This window comes from Diplodia corticola (genome assembly GCF_001883845.1).
Source record: "Diplodia corticola strain CBS 112549 chromosome Unknown scaffold103, whole genome shotgun sequence".
NCBI classification, from domain to species: domain Eukaryota; kingdom Fungi; phylum Ascomycota; class Dothideomycetes; order Botryosphaeriales; family Botryosphaeriaceae; genus Diplodia; species Diplodia corticola.
In genome coordinates this window covers 247-18,347 of record NW_017971582.1, presented here as the reverse complement: position 1 = coordinate 18,347, position 18,101 = coordinate 247, and the positions used below count along the sequence as shown (strand labels likewise).

The following is an 18,101-nucleotide window of genomic DNA, read 5'->3' as shown; positions in this document are numbered from 1 at the left end:
CACTCACCGGCTACGACGACGCGCATAGGTTGATATCCTTCCGGTGAGTCTTTTCAGCTCCGTTCTGCAGTCGCGCGCGGCTCGACAGCGCGGATGTTCTCACTTCACTGTCCCAGTTTCACTGACCTCCCATGTCCAGAGACTCAAACAAGAACAAACCGCATCACCACCGCAACCATGGTCGCGTGGACCACCGAAGTCGAGAAAAAGCTATTCCTATGCGTCATGAAGCAGATGAACCAGCACATCAACTACAGGCAGCTGGCCGCCGACATGGGCGCCCTGGGCATCGGTCCGTCATCTCTCACCCTCCTCTTCCTTCTTTCCGTCCTTCCTTCCTGCCTTTCCTCCCCCCCGCCTCACCTCACCTCACCTCACTTTCAGATGCGCCTTTTCCCCCCACCGCCCCTCATCCTAGCTCCAATCCCCCCTCCCTCTCACTTCATCACCACTCCGCCTCCCCTCCCCTCACCCACCCAACACTCCTCCCATCGCTGAGACTTACCACCAAAACCAACCACAGACGTCACGCCCAAAGCTTGCACCCACAAAATCGCCCACATCAAGGCCGACGCGAAGGCGGGCGGCGGCGGCGGCCCGTCCACCTCCGCCCCGGCCGGCACCCCCGCTCGCCGCAACAAGAACAAGCGTGTGAGGACGGCCAGTACTACCGACGAAGAAGAAGAAGAAGGATCCGATGGCGATTCGGATGCCCCGGCCGCGAAGACGAAGAAGACGAAGATGATGAAGAAGAAGAAGAAGATGGACGGCGGTGGAGGTGGAGGTGGCGGAAAGAAGAAGGGTAAGGCTGCTGTCGTCGTCAAGGAAGAAGAAGATGGGGATGATGACGGCGACGGCGACGGTGACGAGGACGAGCAGAGCGATCTTGCGCTGTTCAGCGCGGCTGCGGCTGCGGCTGAGGCTGTGGTGGATCAGGGGTCGGAGAATGAGTCGGAGTTTGGGGAGGCTGTTTAGATGGGGCGTGGGCTGGGCTGGGCTGGGCTGGGCTGCTCTCGCTCTCGCTCTCTATCGGCAGAAGATGAGTTGTTAACCAGCCGGTCTACGTACCTTCTCTCGGCGCACGTCATCTTCTTTCAGCTCTGCTGGGTGTGTGTGTGTGTATGGTGGGGTCTTGCTGCTCGTCTCGGTCTTTCATCCTGGTGGTTTCGACTCCCTTTACTTTTATTTTTTCTTCTTTCTCTCTTGCCCGAGGTCGGTTTTTTGGGGCTTGGTTATGGGGAGGGGGGTATTTTTTTTTCTTCTTCTCTTTGGTTACGGTACTCTGAGGATACAGTGACATCGAAGACAAAAGCTGGGAGGAACACACACGGTAGTTTTAACGCACCGTCACGGTGTGCTCTACTTGAATATCTACCAGCGACAAGGTAGAAGGACTATGGGTTCTTAATGGGACTACAGATTCTTCTATTCTCCTGCATTGTGCCATCTCACCGACCATGTTTTGATTGCTTGACTAGATCGTATGTACATACAGACCGGAGTGGGGAAGTGTCACGACCGAAACATAACGATGCAGCAACTCACAGTTCCGGTATGAGCTCCAGAGAGTACGAGCACGAGAGGCGGGAGCAAGCTGAGACGGAGGGACAGAGACAGAGCAAAATGACGAGGGGGTAGGAGGGGAGGGGAAAGAAAGGCCATGACCAAACCCCACCCAAATAGCGCGATCGACAGCTCTTTGCTACGCGCTCCGCGAACAGAATTTCTCTCTTCCATGTTTCTAAAAACAGACGTCCAAGTGACCAAAGGGAAAGAAAAAAAAGAAAGAAAGACGAGAACAACGGCAAGTCGCTTCGAGCCACTAGCTGCTTCGACGCTGACCGCGACGTTGCGTCCAATCCCTCCCCCTTTTGTTTCTTTCCCCTCTCTATTCCCCACAGCTTCTTTTTATAAACACGCTTGGTGGAGTAGTAGCCTCACCACACGCACCGTCTCACCAGTCACAAGATGGGGTGGTGGTGGGGTGGGGGGGAGAGTGTTCCTTGCGACATTTTACGCGTTAGGGACGTTGAGCGGGAAAAAAGTGGTGGTGAAAGTGGTGGTGAAAGTGAGACAATGAAGAAATGCATCCCCACGGCAAGGCCACCTACCCTCCCTCCCTCCCTCCCTCCCCTCCGGTTGGCCGGACGGGACGATCGACGCAGGTTCCCGCCTCCCGCCTAGCCCGCGACTTCGTATAGGGCAGTGACGGGGCTTCGGACCGAGTGCGAGGTGGGTGGGTCGCGTCACGTCCGCCTCGCAATGGTGGGGTTGCCGAAGATAGAAGCAGAGAAGAGGGCCCCGCGGACCCAGCGACTAGGTAGGTAGGCCGGAGCGTCTGTGTGGGTGTGGGTGTGTGTGAGAGAGAGAGTGGGAGGGAGGAGAGGGTAGGTCCAGGTACAAGGGTTGTCCATTGCGGCTACTAACGGACGGGGGTGTATATTGTGGGTCCTGCGCAGCGAGGAAAGAAAGCAGAAAAAGTGGATCTGGTGATGGATGACGATCATTCCCGTGCCGGGTGTTGCGCGGGCAGGGATTCGAGCCATGTTAAGAGGAGGGGTGTATGACGGTATAGAGAGTGAAGCTGCATCCCACCTTGGCCATCACCAGTGCGGGTGGTCCCTGCGCTCATGATACCCAACATGCGCATTCTCTCTGCCCGCATGGCCCTGATACCCGTTGGAGGGGAGACGAGAAAGGGGTTTATTTTGGGGTGGAAGAGGCGCTTAATGCCGAGTATTGCGTGCAAAGAGGACGTACGCACGGTTGCGCATGTGTGGCGGTGTGGCAGAGAGAAAAAGCAATAACTAGCAAGTCCCAAATGACGGTAAATTGAGCTCCCCTTGCTGCGGCTGGGTGCTGGGTGGCGATCATCGTCATTTGAGTTTCTGGGTTTTGGTCCCACTAAGCGACGTTAATTGTTTTGGCGTGTTAATTAGGCGAGCTCGCATTGCTGGCGGTCGGGCTGTGCACTGGGTGTTCATTTCGTGCATCCCTTTTTTGGAAGCGGCTGCGCGCTTGGACGTTCCCTGTGGCTTGTCGTTACATGCGCTTACAAGGTACGGAGGCTGGGGAGAAAAGCCAATGTTGTATGTAGCATTGTGAAACCCTGTCCGTCTCTTTCTTTTTCTTGTCTACATACACTCACTCACTGTACGTGCAGAACCAGTCTGTGCTCGCCGTCGTGGCTATACCCTCCGGATCCCCGGAAGCTCAACACATTATTGACTGCCGCGTCGGCCGACGGAACGGCGGAAAAACTGGAAAGACCGAGATGTGGACCCGTAGGGCTGCAGGCTTGCGCATGCGCCCAAGAGTAATGGCCCTGTATCCGTAGGCGGTGAAAAGGGTGCCCTGTCGCAACGACGTAATGTCCTCAGCCCGTCTCCTCAGCCTTACGGAGATGCCGACGCTTTCCTGACCGCCGACCCCGACATGCGGCCCGAGCCACCATGATGGCCGCTGCGAGTACCTAGCGGTGGCCGGCAGAAGAGAGAGCTGGTGCCGGGTGCTGTAGCTGTCCGGAGCGAGGCGGATGCCCGGAATATGGGGAACGCAGCAGAGACAAAAGGCCCGCGCTTGTGGCTGCATTTGTGGCGGTGTGTGCCTGCGTCTGCTCAGAAATTGGTCAGAAATTGGACGAGAGCGCGCGTGCCCGAGTGCGTGCGCTTCCCACGCTCTGGCCCTGCCTGCCCATCTTCGCTGCATTGCCCGCCGGTCTAGATGCTGTGCCGACTGCTTTCGACACCGCTTGCCTGGTCAGGAAGCAACGTTGCGCCAACCTCGTATCAGTCAAGGCACTCGCCGCACCCGTGTGGCGTCAGCCGATTGTCGAAGACACCATGACTCGCTGTAGCTGTGTCGAGTCTCCGCTGTCATGTTGCTTTGTCGAGTTCATTTGAACCCCCATCTACTGCAAACGCCTTTGGACGAGTCAATGGCAAATGACAGTTGCACCTCGCTGTAAATATAGATCCATCATCCTCTTGTCGCTTAGTCGGGTGGGCAACAGCAGTGCTGGTCTGTTTCAACCCTCTCGTTACTTTACTTCAAGGCCATATCGGAGTCAGAAGTCGTAGGTTCCTGCCGTGTATCGTTCGATGATGAACAGAGCGGTCGTTTGGGCACCGCCAAGTGGTCGCCTTTCCCATTGGCATCGTTGGCCAACTGAACGCTATGATAAGCATCGGATGCGGGCTGCAGAAACCGTACCGGCCATCGTCTCGAGCAGAGGATGAGGTATCGGCGATCAGAGCACAGAGTAGAGGTTCAAACAAGAAAGTCGGAGTAACCGGGGTGCGAAGGCGCTAAATTCGGAGTTGCCGACGGCCGCACACTGCGGTCTTCTTCGATGACGTGCTGCTGGCGATCACACTCGACTTCTTCACTTCGTTGGGTTCAAGCGTTCAAGCCCGCCATCCTCGTATCGCGTACAAGCCACAGCCTGTCTCGCGACCGGCATCTGCCCCGGCAAGGGTGCGGGTGGGGAATGACGAAATCCCCCTGAGTAGCTCAGCCATTTGGTTTCAACTCAATGTTAATTTTGCCATTACAAGCTAGCGGGAAGGTAAAAATAAAACAGAAAGAGAAAGTCCATGCCAGATGCAGGCGCACTAAAAAGAATACGATCCAGGAACGACCCGCTGATGCAACCGAAAAAGCAGCGAATGACGCAATGGGATATCTCGAACAGCAGCCATAGACCAAAGAAAGATGAAAAAATTTGGAAAGAAAGAAAAAAAGAAACGCCCTCCCAATGCAAAGGGTCTTGTAGCAAGCGAGTCGTCGCAGACGTGAATGCCGTCATCCCCTTTACACATTAACAGTTACCAATAACGCCCGTTCTCTGCCGTCTTGGCTGGCCAGCAAGCCAAGGGGTATACGGTTCTGCTGTGGGTTTTCAATCGTGCTTGTGGTGCCGGCACCACGCTTCGCTCCGGGGGACTTGTCCGAGCGAAGCCTTGTCGACGAGGAGATGCAAATTCGCTCATGTCCGGCCGTCGGCCCAAGTGCCATGTCGAAAGTGTCCAATCAGACAGCGAACAAAGCTCCCAACCGATCCCTTCTCCCTGGGGCTTCCCTTCCATTCGTATCGGGACCCGACCAGCGGGTCCGTTCCGACACACCGTCTCCGTCGCCGTGGACCCCGGCAGTAGTGACGAAGACGGTAGTTGCAGTTCAGCGGGGCTTCCGGAGTCGAGGATCGAAGGGGACTGCTGCCCGAATGCTTTGTTCATCGTCCAGTGGGTGCCGTCTTCGCGTGGGTTGCGCAGGTGTAGCCAACGTGGATGATCTTGTCCGACACCGGGTGGCGGCCAACTGCAGCACACGCATCGACGGCGTGCACGTGGTAGATGCAGCCGCAGACGGCGTACTTCTCGACGATGCGGATGCACATTTTGGCGGAGGGTTGCGAGGAGATTGGTGGATTTTTTGGCAAGTTGACGGTTCAGTTGTAGCCGCCGCGACCCATTAAACCAGCGGGAGAGACAGTCGGGTTGCTGAGAGAGGTGAGAAGGAAGGACGACCGGGCTGCAAGGGCTGGACACTGGAGAAGGGATTGTCGCTGGTGGTGAGGGCTCGGTGGCGGCCTGGGAAAGTTTACTTATACATTCTGGCTGGGGAAGCGCAACGGCCATCGCGAGATGTGACTCTTGGAGGATCAGTAAGGCTGCTGCGGTGCGCTCTCGGGCCTCACGACGGATAGCTGTACTAAGGATAGATTTGCGCACTAGCCACGGCTGAGGCTGACCGGCAGTCCAAGCCGCTCCGGGCAAGCTGCGGCCCTGTCGACGCAGAATCCGGTCGGCGGGGGTGGAGGGGGTGAGGCGCAGCAGCGGTGCGGATGAGAATGACATGAGCGGAGGTCAATTGACGGCTGCAGTCTGACTTAATTGATCTCCACCACGTGCGCGCCAGGCCGTGCGCGGGCCGGCAGACATAATTGCAGGATAATTGAGCCTCGTCGGGGTCGCTAAGGTCCGAAACGCCCCAAGTGAGGAAATATTGGGCACATATTTTTGGGCGACTCTGGCGGCGCGCTCGGGGCCGATCACCGTTTGGGAAATTAGGAGATACGAGGAAAGGGGAGGCGCAATGCCCATCGCCGGCGAGAGGGCGTCGAGCACCGCGATGCTGGCGATGCCGCGGGTGCTGCGGGTGCTGCGGGTGCTGGGAGCCGCTGACGAGAGGGCGCGGCGAGCCCGAGACAGAGGGCTGGTGGCTCGAGTCGACGCGGTGGAGGAAGCCGGCGGGAGTTGGGGGCCACGGGCTGCGGGAGCCACGCGGTGGCAAGAGAGCAGTCGATCGCACTGGCGGGCGCGGCACGACGGCCGCGTCGAGCTGGCGGGCGCGCAGAATGGAGCCGCAGCGGGAGTCATGGGGTGTGGCAGTGAGGTCAGCGCTGGAGCAGCCACCACCTGAGCGGGCTGCCGGCGTACCGTAGGGCTGAGCCCGCTAACCCGCTTCGGCTGTGGTTGCGTGGGTTGCGCGGGTTGCGCCTGCCGCAAGCGCGACGACACCGCTCTCGCTCACCTCACGCGCGCCGCGCCCGTCAACCGCCCGCCAACCGCTCCACCCCGAGCGGACCATGCCCGCAGCATGGCCCTCTTTCTGGCGCCGCCGCCCGCCGTGCTGACTACTGCCGCCCTGACTCATGCCCCTCCAATGTGGCGAACATCCAGGGGTCCCGACCAGTTGTGGGGTTTGAGGCGGTGCAACCGATCTGCGATAGACGACCGTGGATGCCTGTCGCTCACGCTGATGGCCGCCGTTTCGCGAGCCGCCCATGCCTCCCGCGCCGTTCCTCTGTTTCCATGCGACGTTTCATCCGACCACACTGTTTCAGCCTGTCTACATGTGCCCGCCCCGCCATGCCTCGAGCGGCTTGGCCAGGTACATGTATAGAACACGCTCGGACTCCCCACTGAAGATCTTCCATCCTCTGCCCACTTCACATGCTCTATTGAGACAGACTCTCGACGATTGTCCGCCGCTGACTTGCTGCCTCACCGGCCGGCCATCTTATTCAGTACCTTGCCATTATTCACCGCTACCCGGATCCCGACATCCGTACGAGATGTATCCACTGCGTCTCTCAGTTACATTTCGCCTCGGCGCCCTGCACCCGTCTTCGTGTTGCAAATCTTGCCCACAGTCCCTTCGGCGCTTTTGTTTGCCACTCCGGTGCCTTTTCGCTGTGGAGTCTCATTTCCCAACATAGACGCCTGAGCATTGTGCAGTACTTTGTGGGCAGTGAGTCTTCGATGAGCACGGCGCTGCGTGTGCTTGCAGCTTGCAGGTTGGGCCGCCACCGTAGACATCCACACCGCTCGACTTTGATGTTGTTCTTCGAATGGTGCCTCACATAGATGTCTACTTCTATTAGCAATTAACAACAAAGACTCTATATACTGAACAGTGTGAAATGTCAAACTTGACGTTTTATTGATGCAAGCCAGTCATGGGTCATTTCACAGTGTTTACTTGCCTAAAGCTAAAGGTTCGGTGAGATCGAGTAGTTGTGTGTGTGTGTGTGTTTTTTTTTTTGCCTGCCGTGGCATCGACGCTGGCGGATTCGAATGCTCATCTACGCGAAATAATGCTAGACTACATTTTGTTTTGATTGGTATTCTAGGAGATGAAGTATATAGACATACCCAGCCATCACAGCCACCAAGTTGAGTGGAGCGATGGCAGGCTGGCAGAAGCGGTTGACGCTCTGGACCGTTGAGCCGCCTCAAAGAGCCCCGAAGCGTACAAGAACGGATGACCAGGCCGAGTTAGGATGCCGTCCTCGTCACTGGTCCAGCAATTCTCCGGCAGGTGCTTGCATCCAGATTGGGCAGGCACGGGTGTTGGCAGTGTGAAAGTGAAGTGTCGCACCTTCCACAATACCAACACCAGGGTCCGTGCGCACGGGTTGTAGATATTTTCTGCCCTCCACACAACTTGGATCCTCTCCTCCTTCTTCAGACCACACCACCATTTTCGACATCACCAGCAGCAGCAGCACCAGCTACTCCTGCCCACAAATCCTCGAAAATGAGACTCCGCTCCGGCACCATCAAGCCGGGCGACGGCTTCGCGTCTCGCCGCATGGACAAGCCGCGCGTCACCAAGCGCAAAGCCTCTGCTCCAAGGACGCCTTTGGCCGCCGCCGAGCAGAGTTTGATCAGCAAGGTAAGCCCGCTCGACCGCATCATGCCGCGATACACCACATCCACCTCACTCGATCTCTCTCCCCACTTGGTCTGCGTGCGGCGGCTGACATGTCCGCAACAGAAGTTCCGCTGGACTGAGAAGAGGGACCGGACCCTTCTCATCCACCTCATCGGCCTCGGAGGTGCCATCACCGACGAGGAGTGCGCGAAGTTGGCGACGCTGTGGGAGGGCGCCACAGCCGACGACGTCCATGCCCGCGTCGAGTTTCTGCGAGCCCAGCAGATTCTCACCATCAGGACGGAGGAGACGGCCGAGGCAGCTGCCGAGGCCTATCCCGAGTCCGCGCGGGCCGACAATGTCGACCGTCACGCCAACGTCGAGGAGTCCGTCTCGGAGGAGACCTCCTCACCGCACTCCCCGTCACCCTCCTTGGACCATGGGGCTCTGACACCACCGTCACCACCATCCCCATCTCATCCCTCTTCCTCGTCCGCCATCTCTAACGACGAGGGCGATGACGCCGACAACAACGACGACGACGAGACGCGGGCCGCTCTCAAGCCTGCGCTCAAGTCCAGGGGCAGCACCACCGCTGTTTCTGGCGGCAAGTCCGTCCATTTCGCGTCCCCCGTCATCGCCACGGTGCGGGCGATTCCACGCCTGTCCGAGAACTCGGTTCGCGACCATAAGAGGGGTCGCCGTTGGTTCCCCGTTGCGACCGCACCGTGGGAGGATGAGATGTTCTCCGCCGAAGACGCCTCCGACTCCGCCTCCACCTCCTCCTCTTCCAGCCGCCGCCGCCGCAAGCGCGCCGCTGCCGACGACGACGACGACGACGACAACGACGACGACGACCTCGCGCGTCCCGCCAAGCGTCGCCGCAGCACGAGCGGCATCAGCAACAGCGACGACGACGACGACAACGACGACGACGACGACGATAACGACAACGTCGAAGAGGAGGAGACGGAGGTATCCTACCCCCTCTCCCAGACCGCCCGCTCCCCACGTGTCCCGCGCACGCGCGCCGGCTCCTCCCTCACCGCCAGCAACTTCTTCCACGAGCAGCCCACCAAGAAGGCGCGCGGGTTCCGCAACCATCTGGGCGCCTGGCCGAAGCCAGTGCGCGCCATGGCCGCCGTCGCCGAGGGCCTGGAGTGGCAAGAAGAAAGCGACGACGAGGGAGAGACGGCCGTGATCGCGCGGGACGACCGCTTCCAGATGCGCGACGAGATCTTCCCGCGCCTCGAGTTCGCGAGCGGTCGTCGCCTTCCCGCCGCGACGGTCGAGCCGGACTTGGGCTGGGAGGAGCCTGCCGCGCGCGATAGCGGCGGACTCTGGGAACTCGAGGGGGAGGATGAAAGTGAGGAGGAGGGTCATCCGGTGGAGTCTGGAGATGTGGATGACATGGTGGTGGAGGAGGCGGAAGGGCTAGTTGGGGGAAGCGAAGACGTGTTCTTCCAGCCGGCGCAGCCCATCTACGATCACGCGCAGGGCCCGTGGGGCTACCAGCAGGCGGAGGGTGGAGTTTCTGCGCCTTACTATGGCGAGCAGTTCGCGGGTGACGAATACGGCAATTCCGCTGGGGGCTGGTCCCTCTCGGAGGCGTCGCAGGAGGAACCCGTGGACGACGGCTCCGCCGGGCAGCAGTACTTCTACCCGCCTCCTCCTGTCGACGACGGTGGTAACACCCCTTACCCCATACTCGGCAGCGCCTCGCCTGCGTGGATGGTCGGCGAAGATGAGGTCGCTGAGCGCCCTCAACAGCAGCAGCACGTGGAGGAGACGGAGGAAGAGGAGGAGCGTGATGCTGACGACGACGATGACTGGTCATACTTCAACCAGTTCAGTGATCAGTCTATCCGGCCTAACAATCCGTAGGATGGTTTGGTCGATTCTCTGACTCCTGCTGTGTTGTCCCAGTTCATTCGCTCGTTCAGAAGCTCACCTACCTACCGGAGTTTGCAGTGCAATGACGATGGAAGAATTTCGTCTAGGCTCGAACCGATAATGTGCCTTTGCCATGCCTCGTCTCACGATGGGGAAGGCGGGTGCCGGGGAGAGCTGATGACATGTTTCTAGCCCATCCTCTCTTGGCCTCACTCTCGCCTCCTGGAGTTGCTGTGGAAGACGGTGATGGCAGAATTTCGCTTTCCAGATCACTGATGCGTCCTGCCAGGCTCACCGGCCCGTTTTCTGGGTGGCGGTGCCTCTTGGTGGGAAGGCAGGGTAGCGCATCACCGGTTGGCACGTTTCTAGCCAATCTCCTCTCATGTCCCGCACTCCCCTCCTGTTTTGGTATGGATCCAGGTCATCCGGTCCTGGAAAGGTTCCCTCCCGGTTTTGGCAAGTCAGCACGCTCGAATCGCACTTTTATGTGCGCCAGCTTCCCTCCGCCGTCGCCATGAGTGTTGTATTTGCTGAGCTGGTCTCGTACTTACACCTCATATGCCGCACCATTCACCTCGCTGGACGAGCACTCGCCGACATTGACAATTCGAACCGATCCAATTACCCTTAATTCCGAGGATATGTACATATTGCATACGAGGCCATACAGTCGTTACCAATCCGGATCTGGCGGATTTATCCGGACGAAGAAGTAGCTCAGGACGCCCCCTCTCTTCCCCGCAGGTATCTCGACTCCGACCTTCTATCATTTCGGCCGTCCATTCGTTCTCTCCCATCGCTCGATACCATCTCATGCGCGGTTCGGAATACCCATCCCCGGCAAGTGCGCCAGCGGCGACCTGTCCACGACATCCCTGATCTCCTCGACGACCGCGGACTGTGGTGCCGGGACGCCCGCCGCAGCAGCCACAACAACCGGCTTGCTCGCCAACGGGCTATCAGTACGCTTGGCCTGCTCGTCACCCTGCACACCGTTCTCCATTGCCTTCGCCAACGCCGTGGAAGCAGCAGGCTCGGGGACGGGATCCTCGGGCGCCAATTCCTCATCATACTCGTCGTCTTGCCAAGAAGAAGAAGTCACTGGGATGGGGCCGGAGATGGTGGTTGAAACTCCATGCGCAGGCGCGTTCTCTTCTTCTTCCTGGATGGTGCCATTCATGCCGTTCGACCAAGCTTCGGCGATCTCGATGGCGGTCTCAACGGTGACGGACTCGCGGCGACCTGCGAAAGCAGGCGTTTCGTCAGCGTCGGCCTCGGCCTCGTCCTCCCACACCATGCTGTCGTCTTCATCTTCCTCGTTGATGGGCGGCTCGGCGCTGATAGTGGTCACGACAGACGGACGGCGCGACGCGTCGAACGCGGCGGTGCCGGGCGGCGACAGATTTGCAGGCTCGCTCGACGTGGTGATCTCGAACGTGGCGATGATGGAGGACCGGCGCATGTCGCGGACGGGCTCGGGCTGCCACTCCTCATCCTCGTGATGCCAGCCGTTCACCTTGATCTCAGCGGGTGTCTCCTCGGGAGCGACGGATTCCTGCGGCGCCGCGTCGGATGCAGCCACGGGAGCGGCGGGAAGGGGTGCTTCAGGCGGCACATCCTCATCCTCCGGCACCACAGCAGCGACAGCAGGCACAGCAGGCGCAGGCACGGGCTCAAACTCAGGCTCAGGCTCAGGAACAGCAGCGGCGGCAACAGAAGCGGGCGGGCTAAACGCAGCGACGGCGGCAGCGGCAGCCTTATCGTCCTCCTCCTTGATCCTCAGCTTCTCCTCTTGTTCCCTCTGCTCCGCCGACGCTTTCCGCAGCGGCTCGTACGACGCAAACTTCTCAACCGACCGGCCGCGGCCGAGCCTAGGTCTCTTGGCGTACGCAAAGCCTGTCACGCGTTGGTCGTCGCCATCGTCCTGCGAGTGCTTGGAGCGAATGGGGGAGTATTGCGGCACCGGTGATGGCGTTGCTGCAGATGGCGGGGCTGCTGCGACGGCGGCATACGATTCGCTACTGGTGGGCGCTGGTGTTACTGCAGATGGTGCAGGTGCAGGTGCAGGCGCGGGCGCGGGCGCGGAGCCGTTTTGCGCCGACGCAGATGGCGTCTCAGATGTGGTCTTCTTCTCCTCGACGGCACTGGGTGTGGCCTTGCCATTGGAGCGCTGCGTCCACAGCTCGTCCGTCTTCTCTCCCTTCTTCTCGGATTCCGGCTGCCTCGACTTGGGCTTCGGCTTCGGCTTCAGCGATTTCCGCTTCCGCCATTGCAGGAACAGGATTATGGAACCGGCGGCGAGGGGGATGCCGAGCACGACGCTCTTCCGCGAAAGCAGCTTGACCGCCTGCTGCTGGTAGAGGGAAATACTGCTCGAAGTCTGCAAAGAGAAGGCACAATGCGTCAGCGAATGGGCTCCCGGAAAAAAAGATGGCGGTCAAGCGAGAGCTGCAACTACCATTTTCGGCGCGGCGCCTGAGGCAAGCGTGGGATTCGCAGCGTCTTCGGGAACGTCTCAATTGCGCGCCCAATACGCTTCGCGGGATGGCACAGGACGCAAAAGCACGAACAGCGGGCGGCGGGCGGAGCAAAGGGCGGCAGGATAGGAGGATGGGCGGTCTGGACGGCTCCCTGTCTGACGTTTTGATGATGGCAGCGGGCGTGTGCGCGGGAAGCAAAGGCGAAGGCCAGGAAATGGCAGAAAAAGAGCGGCACCAGGGCGCGCGGGGCTTTTCTTTTTAAATGACAGGCGAGTCTACGGCAGATGCGTTGTCGGCGTCGTAGCAACAAAGCTGCAACCAGAACGAGCAAGAGGGGAGCGCCACGGCAGAACGATGGTCGCGCGGACGGTCGACCCACAAATTACCAGCACTCAAGTCAGCCCTTCCAGCCAAACAACTCATCGGCCGGCATGGATCGGGTGCCGAGAAACAGGACCAGCGGCAGGGCAGCGGCAGGGAACGAGGAGAAAAAAGGGGACCGCCATCGGGGCGTGGCGGCCAGCAACGGTGTGTTTACAAACTGTCGGGTGCAGACCGCGCCGGACGCCTGAGCAGCGCGCGAGAGGTCGGGCCCATTGACGTGTGGTGGCCTGCTGCTTGCCGGGCTCATCCCAGCGGGCAATTTGTCTAGCGTGATGCCACATCCGCCGTGGTGTCAGGTCACCAAAGCTCGCGCTCGCAGCGTCGTGTTTGCGTCGAGAGTCAGGGGAAGGACAATCGTCGCCCGGATCGGACACGCCCTGACTACTTGGTGCTGCAACCTGCGAAGCCCGCCTGACCTAGCGGCCCCTCGACCTGCTGCTGCGCCCTTCCAGCGCTCCAGGCCTATTATCCGCGCGTGCGCCGCACATCATCATGCAGCGAGTGCCGCCATGCCGCCATGTTCGCCGGTACGCTAAGAGCGGTCCCCTGCGCTACTTCTCTGCGTCGGAGATGCCCAGCGCCATACCGCCGCGCCGCCGCCGTCCTCGCCGCCTTTTGTCCTCCTGGCTCGTTGGGCAGCCCGACGCGGTTCCAGGGCCGGCCGCAGAACAGTGCTCCCACCATCCGTGCAGGTTTCCCCGTCAGCTCGATCTCGGAGACGCGGCTTTTAACGCCCATCCTTCACGCCGCCGGCAGAAGCCAGAGAAGCCCAATCACCTGCCCACAATGCGAGCGAGCAGCAGAGTCATGATTGAGGCGCGACCGCAACACGGGGCGCGCTGCATAGCCGAGGCGCTGCTCCAGGCTCTTTCCGCGCCTTCCCCGCCGACGATGGCGATGGACAACCGATCGCCCGCGACTCATGAACATCCCATCCTCCAATATTCGACCCTCTCGACTCTGTGACGTCGCCCCTCTCCGCCAGCACCTCTCAGGACGCGAGCGCCCCACCAGACGCGGGCGAAAGCGCATGCATCTATGACATGCACGTTGGGGAAATGCACGTGGGAAAGGGGTCCGGGTGCAGCTGGGCTGCAGGGCCTAGATCGCTTCGGGAAGCATGGTCGAACGAGGGCTTGCGCCTGGCTCTGCTGTCAATATGTAACCGCGACGCCTGTGGCGCTTCGCCACGCATGACTGCCCGTACAGGCTGCTTCATGAATCAACAGCAACCCGTTCTTGCGAAAGAAAACCCCTTGTTCGGGGGGATGTAAAAGGGGAGAAGAGAACTCATCAGCAGGTTCCGTCTGGCGCGGCCCGAATCGGTCGAGGTTGCTCCATGGGATGCATGCATGCTTGCGGAATGAGACCTTGCATCAGCCCGCACGAACTTCTTACTGGAGCGATCTCGAACAACGGTGTCAAAACACCGGACTTTTCTCCTTGCATGTTGTGGCAACAGTTCGCATCGTCGCATCGCGTACAGTGCGATCTGAGTCTCGCAAGTCAGAGACTGGCCACGCAACATCGAGCGGCTGGCCCAAACCTCTGTCTGAATAAGCAGCAGATCTCCTTTGTAGCATTGAGGCTCCAACTCCGCCTCCCCCTCTACGCAACTCAAACAGCAGCCGCACACTCTGCGTTTTGGACTAAGATCAGGTTAATATGCAACTGATACAAGACCGAATGACAGCAACCAACAACAGAAGAAAAACGACATTGACACGCAGCACATTATCGCACCGCAAATGACAGCAGATGCGCGGATGAGCGATCCTCCACGAGGCAAAGTAGCCAGCAAAGCGGTCCATTCAGTTTTGGAGACTGGCTTGGCCTTACCACGGATAATGTGAACAGTATGCTGATTGCAGACGCGTTTGCCAGGTGTCACTTAGCGGCGCCAACCTGTGACCAAGAGAGCAGAATACAAATAACGCAGGGCTCAAAATCTGCTGGCCCTGCTCATGCTGATGCCAGATTCTGACAGCGCGAAATCACAACGCAACAATCAATGGGCTTGATATCTTGTGTCAAGTCCACACTACAACAAGAACCACCACACGACAGTAGGTCACTTGCATCAACACAGCAAGCCAAAGGCTACGCAATAGAAAACTGTAAAACAAGAACGAAGATTGCGTACGAGGATGAAAAATCAGTAAAGAAGAGATGGAAAAAGCATTGGGAAAGGGTGAACTTGGAGCTTGGAGTAAATGAAAGCCTGGGGAGAATGAATCAAGCCGCGAAGGTTGGTTACGAGTCTAGAGTACGGTAAAGAAAAGGAAACAGGTAGGATGGGTAGGAAGGATGAAGGGAGGCGATGGAGACGGAACGGAAATGGTTGTGGCTTATAGCGCATTCTTGATGGTTTGCAGTGGAGAAGGCTGAGTTGCGTGGAGGAGTCGGCTTTTGGAGCTGCCCTACAACACCGGCGCAAAAAGGCTTAAAGACGACATGATTTCATAGAAGAGATAGGACTGAATTTCACATGGTAGTGATTCATAATGTAGATGCACTTATAGTGGCGGCAATGCAACCGCTGGTGATGAAAACGCGGCGTCTCGTCAGAACAGGCAAAGAGAATATGTTTTGGAATAACATGAACGAACAACGCAACTAGCCACATCACTCATTACTCTATCGAAGCTTGCGCTTCTAACTGAGTGAGATTGCCTGAGAGTAGCTGAGATGATGGGAAAGAGGCTGTAAGGGAAGTGAGTGCCGCAGTGCAATGCAAGACCCAACTAAAACACTTGTCTCGTTCAAACGGTATTGCCGTGTATTTCCAGCAGCGATGCTCTAGAAGCGTTGCATCCTCGTGGTATATGGAGGCGATGAGGTTGAGAAGATCATGCCCGAGATGGCGATGGATTGCCGTGTTCGCCGACTGCGCAAGGCCTGACGTTTCCCCGGAGAGCCGGCATTTTGCCCTCCGACAACCTCTACAGCGCAGTCTGAATGCTGGAGAGAGCACGAAGTCGGCTCAACATCTGCTGACCGGAGCTTCTCCACCCTCCAGGATGATCTTTCGAAGCGCATCCGCCCTGGCTGGCAGAGCGCCCGCCTCAGCGGCTGTTCCTATGCTGCCATACAGCTGCCTCGCATCCTGAGGCCAGCTCACTTCCGTCAGCATGTCTCACCACCGGTAAGTGGCACGTCCTTGTATGCCGGGGCCTCTCATCTAGATGCGCTCTCCTAGGTGGGAAACATCCTTTCCTTGGTCATCTGGCGACCGAGGGCTCCAGTGGCTCAAACTGATATCTGCTCGACTCGCGTCGCCGCCGTGTCTTTCAAGAAGAGACCTGGAAAGCCCTTCCCTTTTACCCTCTTCTCTGACGTCAACTCATCCAAGACTGCTGGCGTGGTTTCAGAACCGGAACAGCTAACATGTCCTTCAGCGTGAGGCCATTGCCTCAAGGAAGACAATCTGTCCGGATGCATTCCACATCATATTCAAGCACGTGACTCGGACGTCAACTCCACCAGCCAAACATGGTAATGGCGATGCAAGGACCCCTTTGTGCTCACTTAGTAACTGATTGCTAATACTCCCTGTAGTCGTCAGGCTCCCGTGTTGCCACCTATACGCTGCAGCCTGGTGTTGCTGTCTTAGGGTCACGTGCTGTTCCCGTTATGCCTGGGCACGATTCTAAAGAAACGCGCGGGTTCCGTCTGCAATAACACAACACCCACCACCGCCCGCCCAACCCCGCCGTTTTTTCAACCAAATCAGACACCGGCTCGACGGTCGCCCCCTTCGTCTCCGTTCATCTGTACGATCAAATAGATACAAAGCGTAATCATGCCGGGTGGAAAAGGTAACAATTTTCAGCCTCTACACGCTATCGAAAGGTGGCTAACGCGTCCTTTTCCCGCGTTCTACAGGCAAGACGGGTGGCAAGACGGGTGGTAAGGGAGACCAAAACGTCAAGACGTCCAAATCGCACTCGGCGAAGGCCGGTTTGCAGGTAAGGCTGAAAGCGCGCCTTTGACCGGGACGCGCCACATCACGGCAGAGCTCCCCGACGCGCTTTTCCATCGCGGCCGATGCGCTCCAAGAACCATCAGCGCTAACATGGTCGCCTCCAGTTCCCCTGCGGCCGCATAAAGCGTCACCTTCGCAACATCACCCGCCAGCGCACGCGCATCGGAGCCAAGGCCGCCGTCTACCTCACCGCCGTCCTCGAATACCTGACCGCCGAAGTGCTCGAGCTGGCCGGCAACGCGGCCAAGGATCTCAAGGTCAAGCGCATCACGCCTCGCCATCTGCAATTGGCCATCCGCGGCGACGAGGAACTCGACACGCTTATCCGCGCCACCATCGCCTTCGGTGGTGTGCTGCCCCACATCAACCGCGCGCTGTTGCTCAAGGTCGAGCAGAGGAAGGGCAAGAAGGCCATCGAGGTCTAGGACCGTGTTGTGCGCCAATAATGCTGTCTCTTTCTGGGAGGATGGAACCAAAAAAACGATAAAATACCCGGCCCGGCGATTGATAATGGGCGTTCCGCAATGACACATGGCGGGGAGGTGCATGTACGATTATGAACCACGAGCGTTCGGGCGCGCGCGGACGGGCTGAGGGCGTCACAGTTTGCCGCGCGCTCTCTCGGACCGCGATAGGCCGCCTTCAGCTTTGGTCCTCCCTCCCCTACATCGCTGTCGACGGACATTCAGTCACGCCAAGATGTCCTCTGACCCAGGCCGGCTTCTTCACGGTCGTTGCTGCAACGCTCTGTCTGCGATGTTACTTCGGGTTGTTTCGTTTAGGCGTGGCGGGAGTCCAAGGGTTGGGTTGACCAGACGGGCTGCTTAGTAGTGTGTTAGCTGTAGTAGGCAAGGTGGGAAACCTTCTTAGTGTCCGCAAGTAGACAATGAACTCTCTGCTTCCCCCGTACTTTGTGGCGGCCCGGAGGCGGGTCATCTGGATGGCGACAGAGAGGGCAAATGTGTTCCAAATGTGACTGTTGACTCATGCTTTTTAGGACCAAAAAAGCGCAGCAGACGACTTCTGGCAACACGCCACCGTTGGACGAAGCTGCCGTGATCCGATAGTGCATGACGGCATAGCTGACGCATCGCCCCGGGGCGAAAGCATTCCCAGCGGCCCTGACGAATCACAGCACCCAGCCAGTGAACGGAATGGGCGATGCAAAAGCCCCCCCCATTGCTTTTTTTTTTTTTTTT

General features: G+C 58.7%; 4 protein-coding genes across 4 annotated transcripts; 3 read left to right on the top strand and 1 right to left on the bottom strand.

Moving 5' to 3' along the window:
* Positions 1-177: 177 nt before the first annotated feature.
* BKCO1_1030004 (major facilitator superfamily) lies at positions 178-975 on the top strand (the record flags this gene model as incomplete). Its single annotated transcript, XM_020270165.1, has 2 exons — positions 178-292; positions 524-975. The coding sequence occupies 2 exons, from the start codon at positions 178-180 to the stop codon at positions 973-975; spliced, it is 567 nt and encodes a 188-aa protein (XP_020125182.1).
* A 7,068-nt stretch (positions 976-8,043) lies between these two features.
* On the top strand, positions 8,044-10,044 carry BKCO1_1030003 (uncharacterized protein; the record flags this gene model as incomplete). Its single annotated transcript, XM_020270164.1, has 2 exons — positions 8,044-8,181; positions 8,284-10,044. 2 exons carry the CDS (start codon positions 8,044-8,046, stop codon positions 10,042-10,044), a joined length of 1,899 nt encoding a protein of 632 aa, XP_020125179.1.
* Positions 10,045-10,864: 820 nt separating this feature from the next.
* On the bottom strand, positions 10,865-12,514 carry BKCO1_1030002 (uncharacterized protein; the record flags this gene model as incomplete). Its single annotated transcript, XM_020270163.1, has 2 exons — positions 10,865-12,433; positions 12,512-12,514. 2 exons carry the CDS (start codon positions 12,512-12,514, stop codon positions 10,865-10,867), a joined length of 1,572 nt encoding a protein of 523 aa, XP_020125180.1.
* A 4,205-nt stretch (positions 12,515-16,719) lies between these two features.
* Positions 16,720-17,327, top strand: BKCO1_1030001 (histone; the record flags this gene model as incomplete). Its single annotated transcript, XM_020270158.1, has 3 exons — positions 16,720-16,735; positions 16,803-16,885; positions 17,007-17,327. The coding sequence occupies 3 exons, from the start codon at positions 16,720-16,722 to the stop codon at positions 17,325-17,327; spliced, it is 420 nt and encodes a 139-aa protein (XP_020125178.1).
* Between the last annotated feature and the right edge of the window lie 774 nt (positions 17,328-18,101).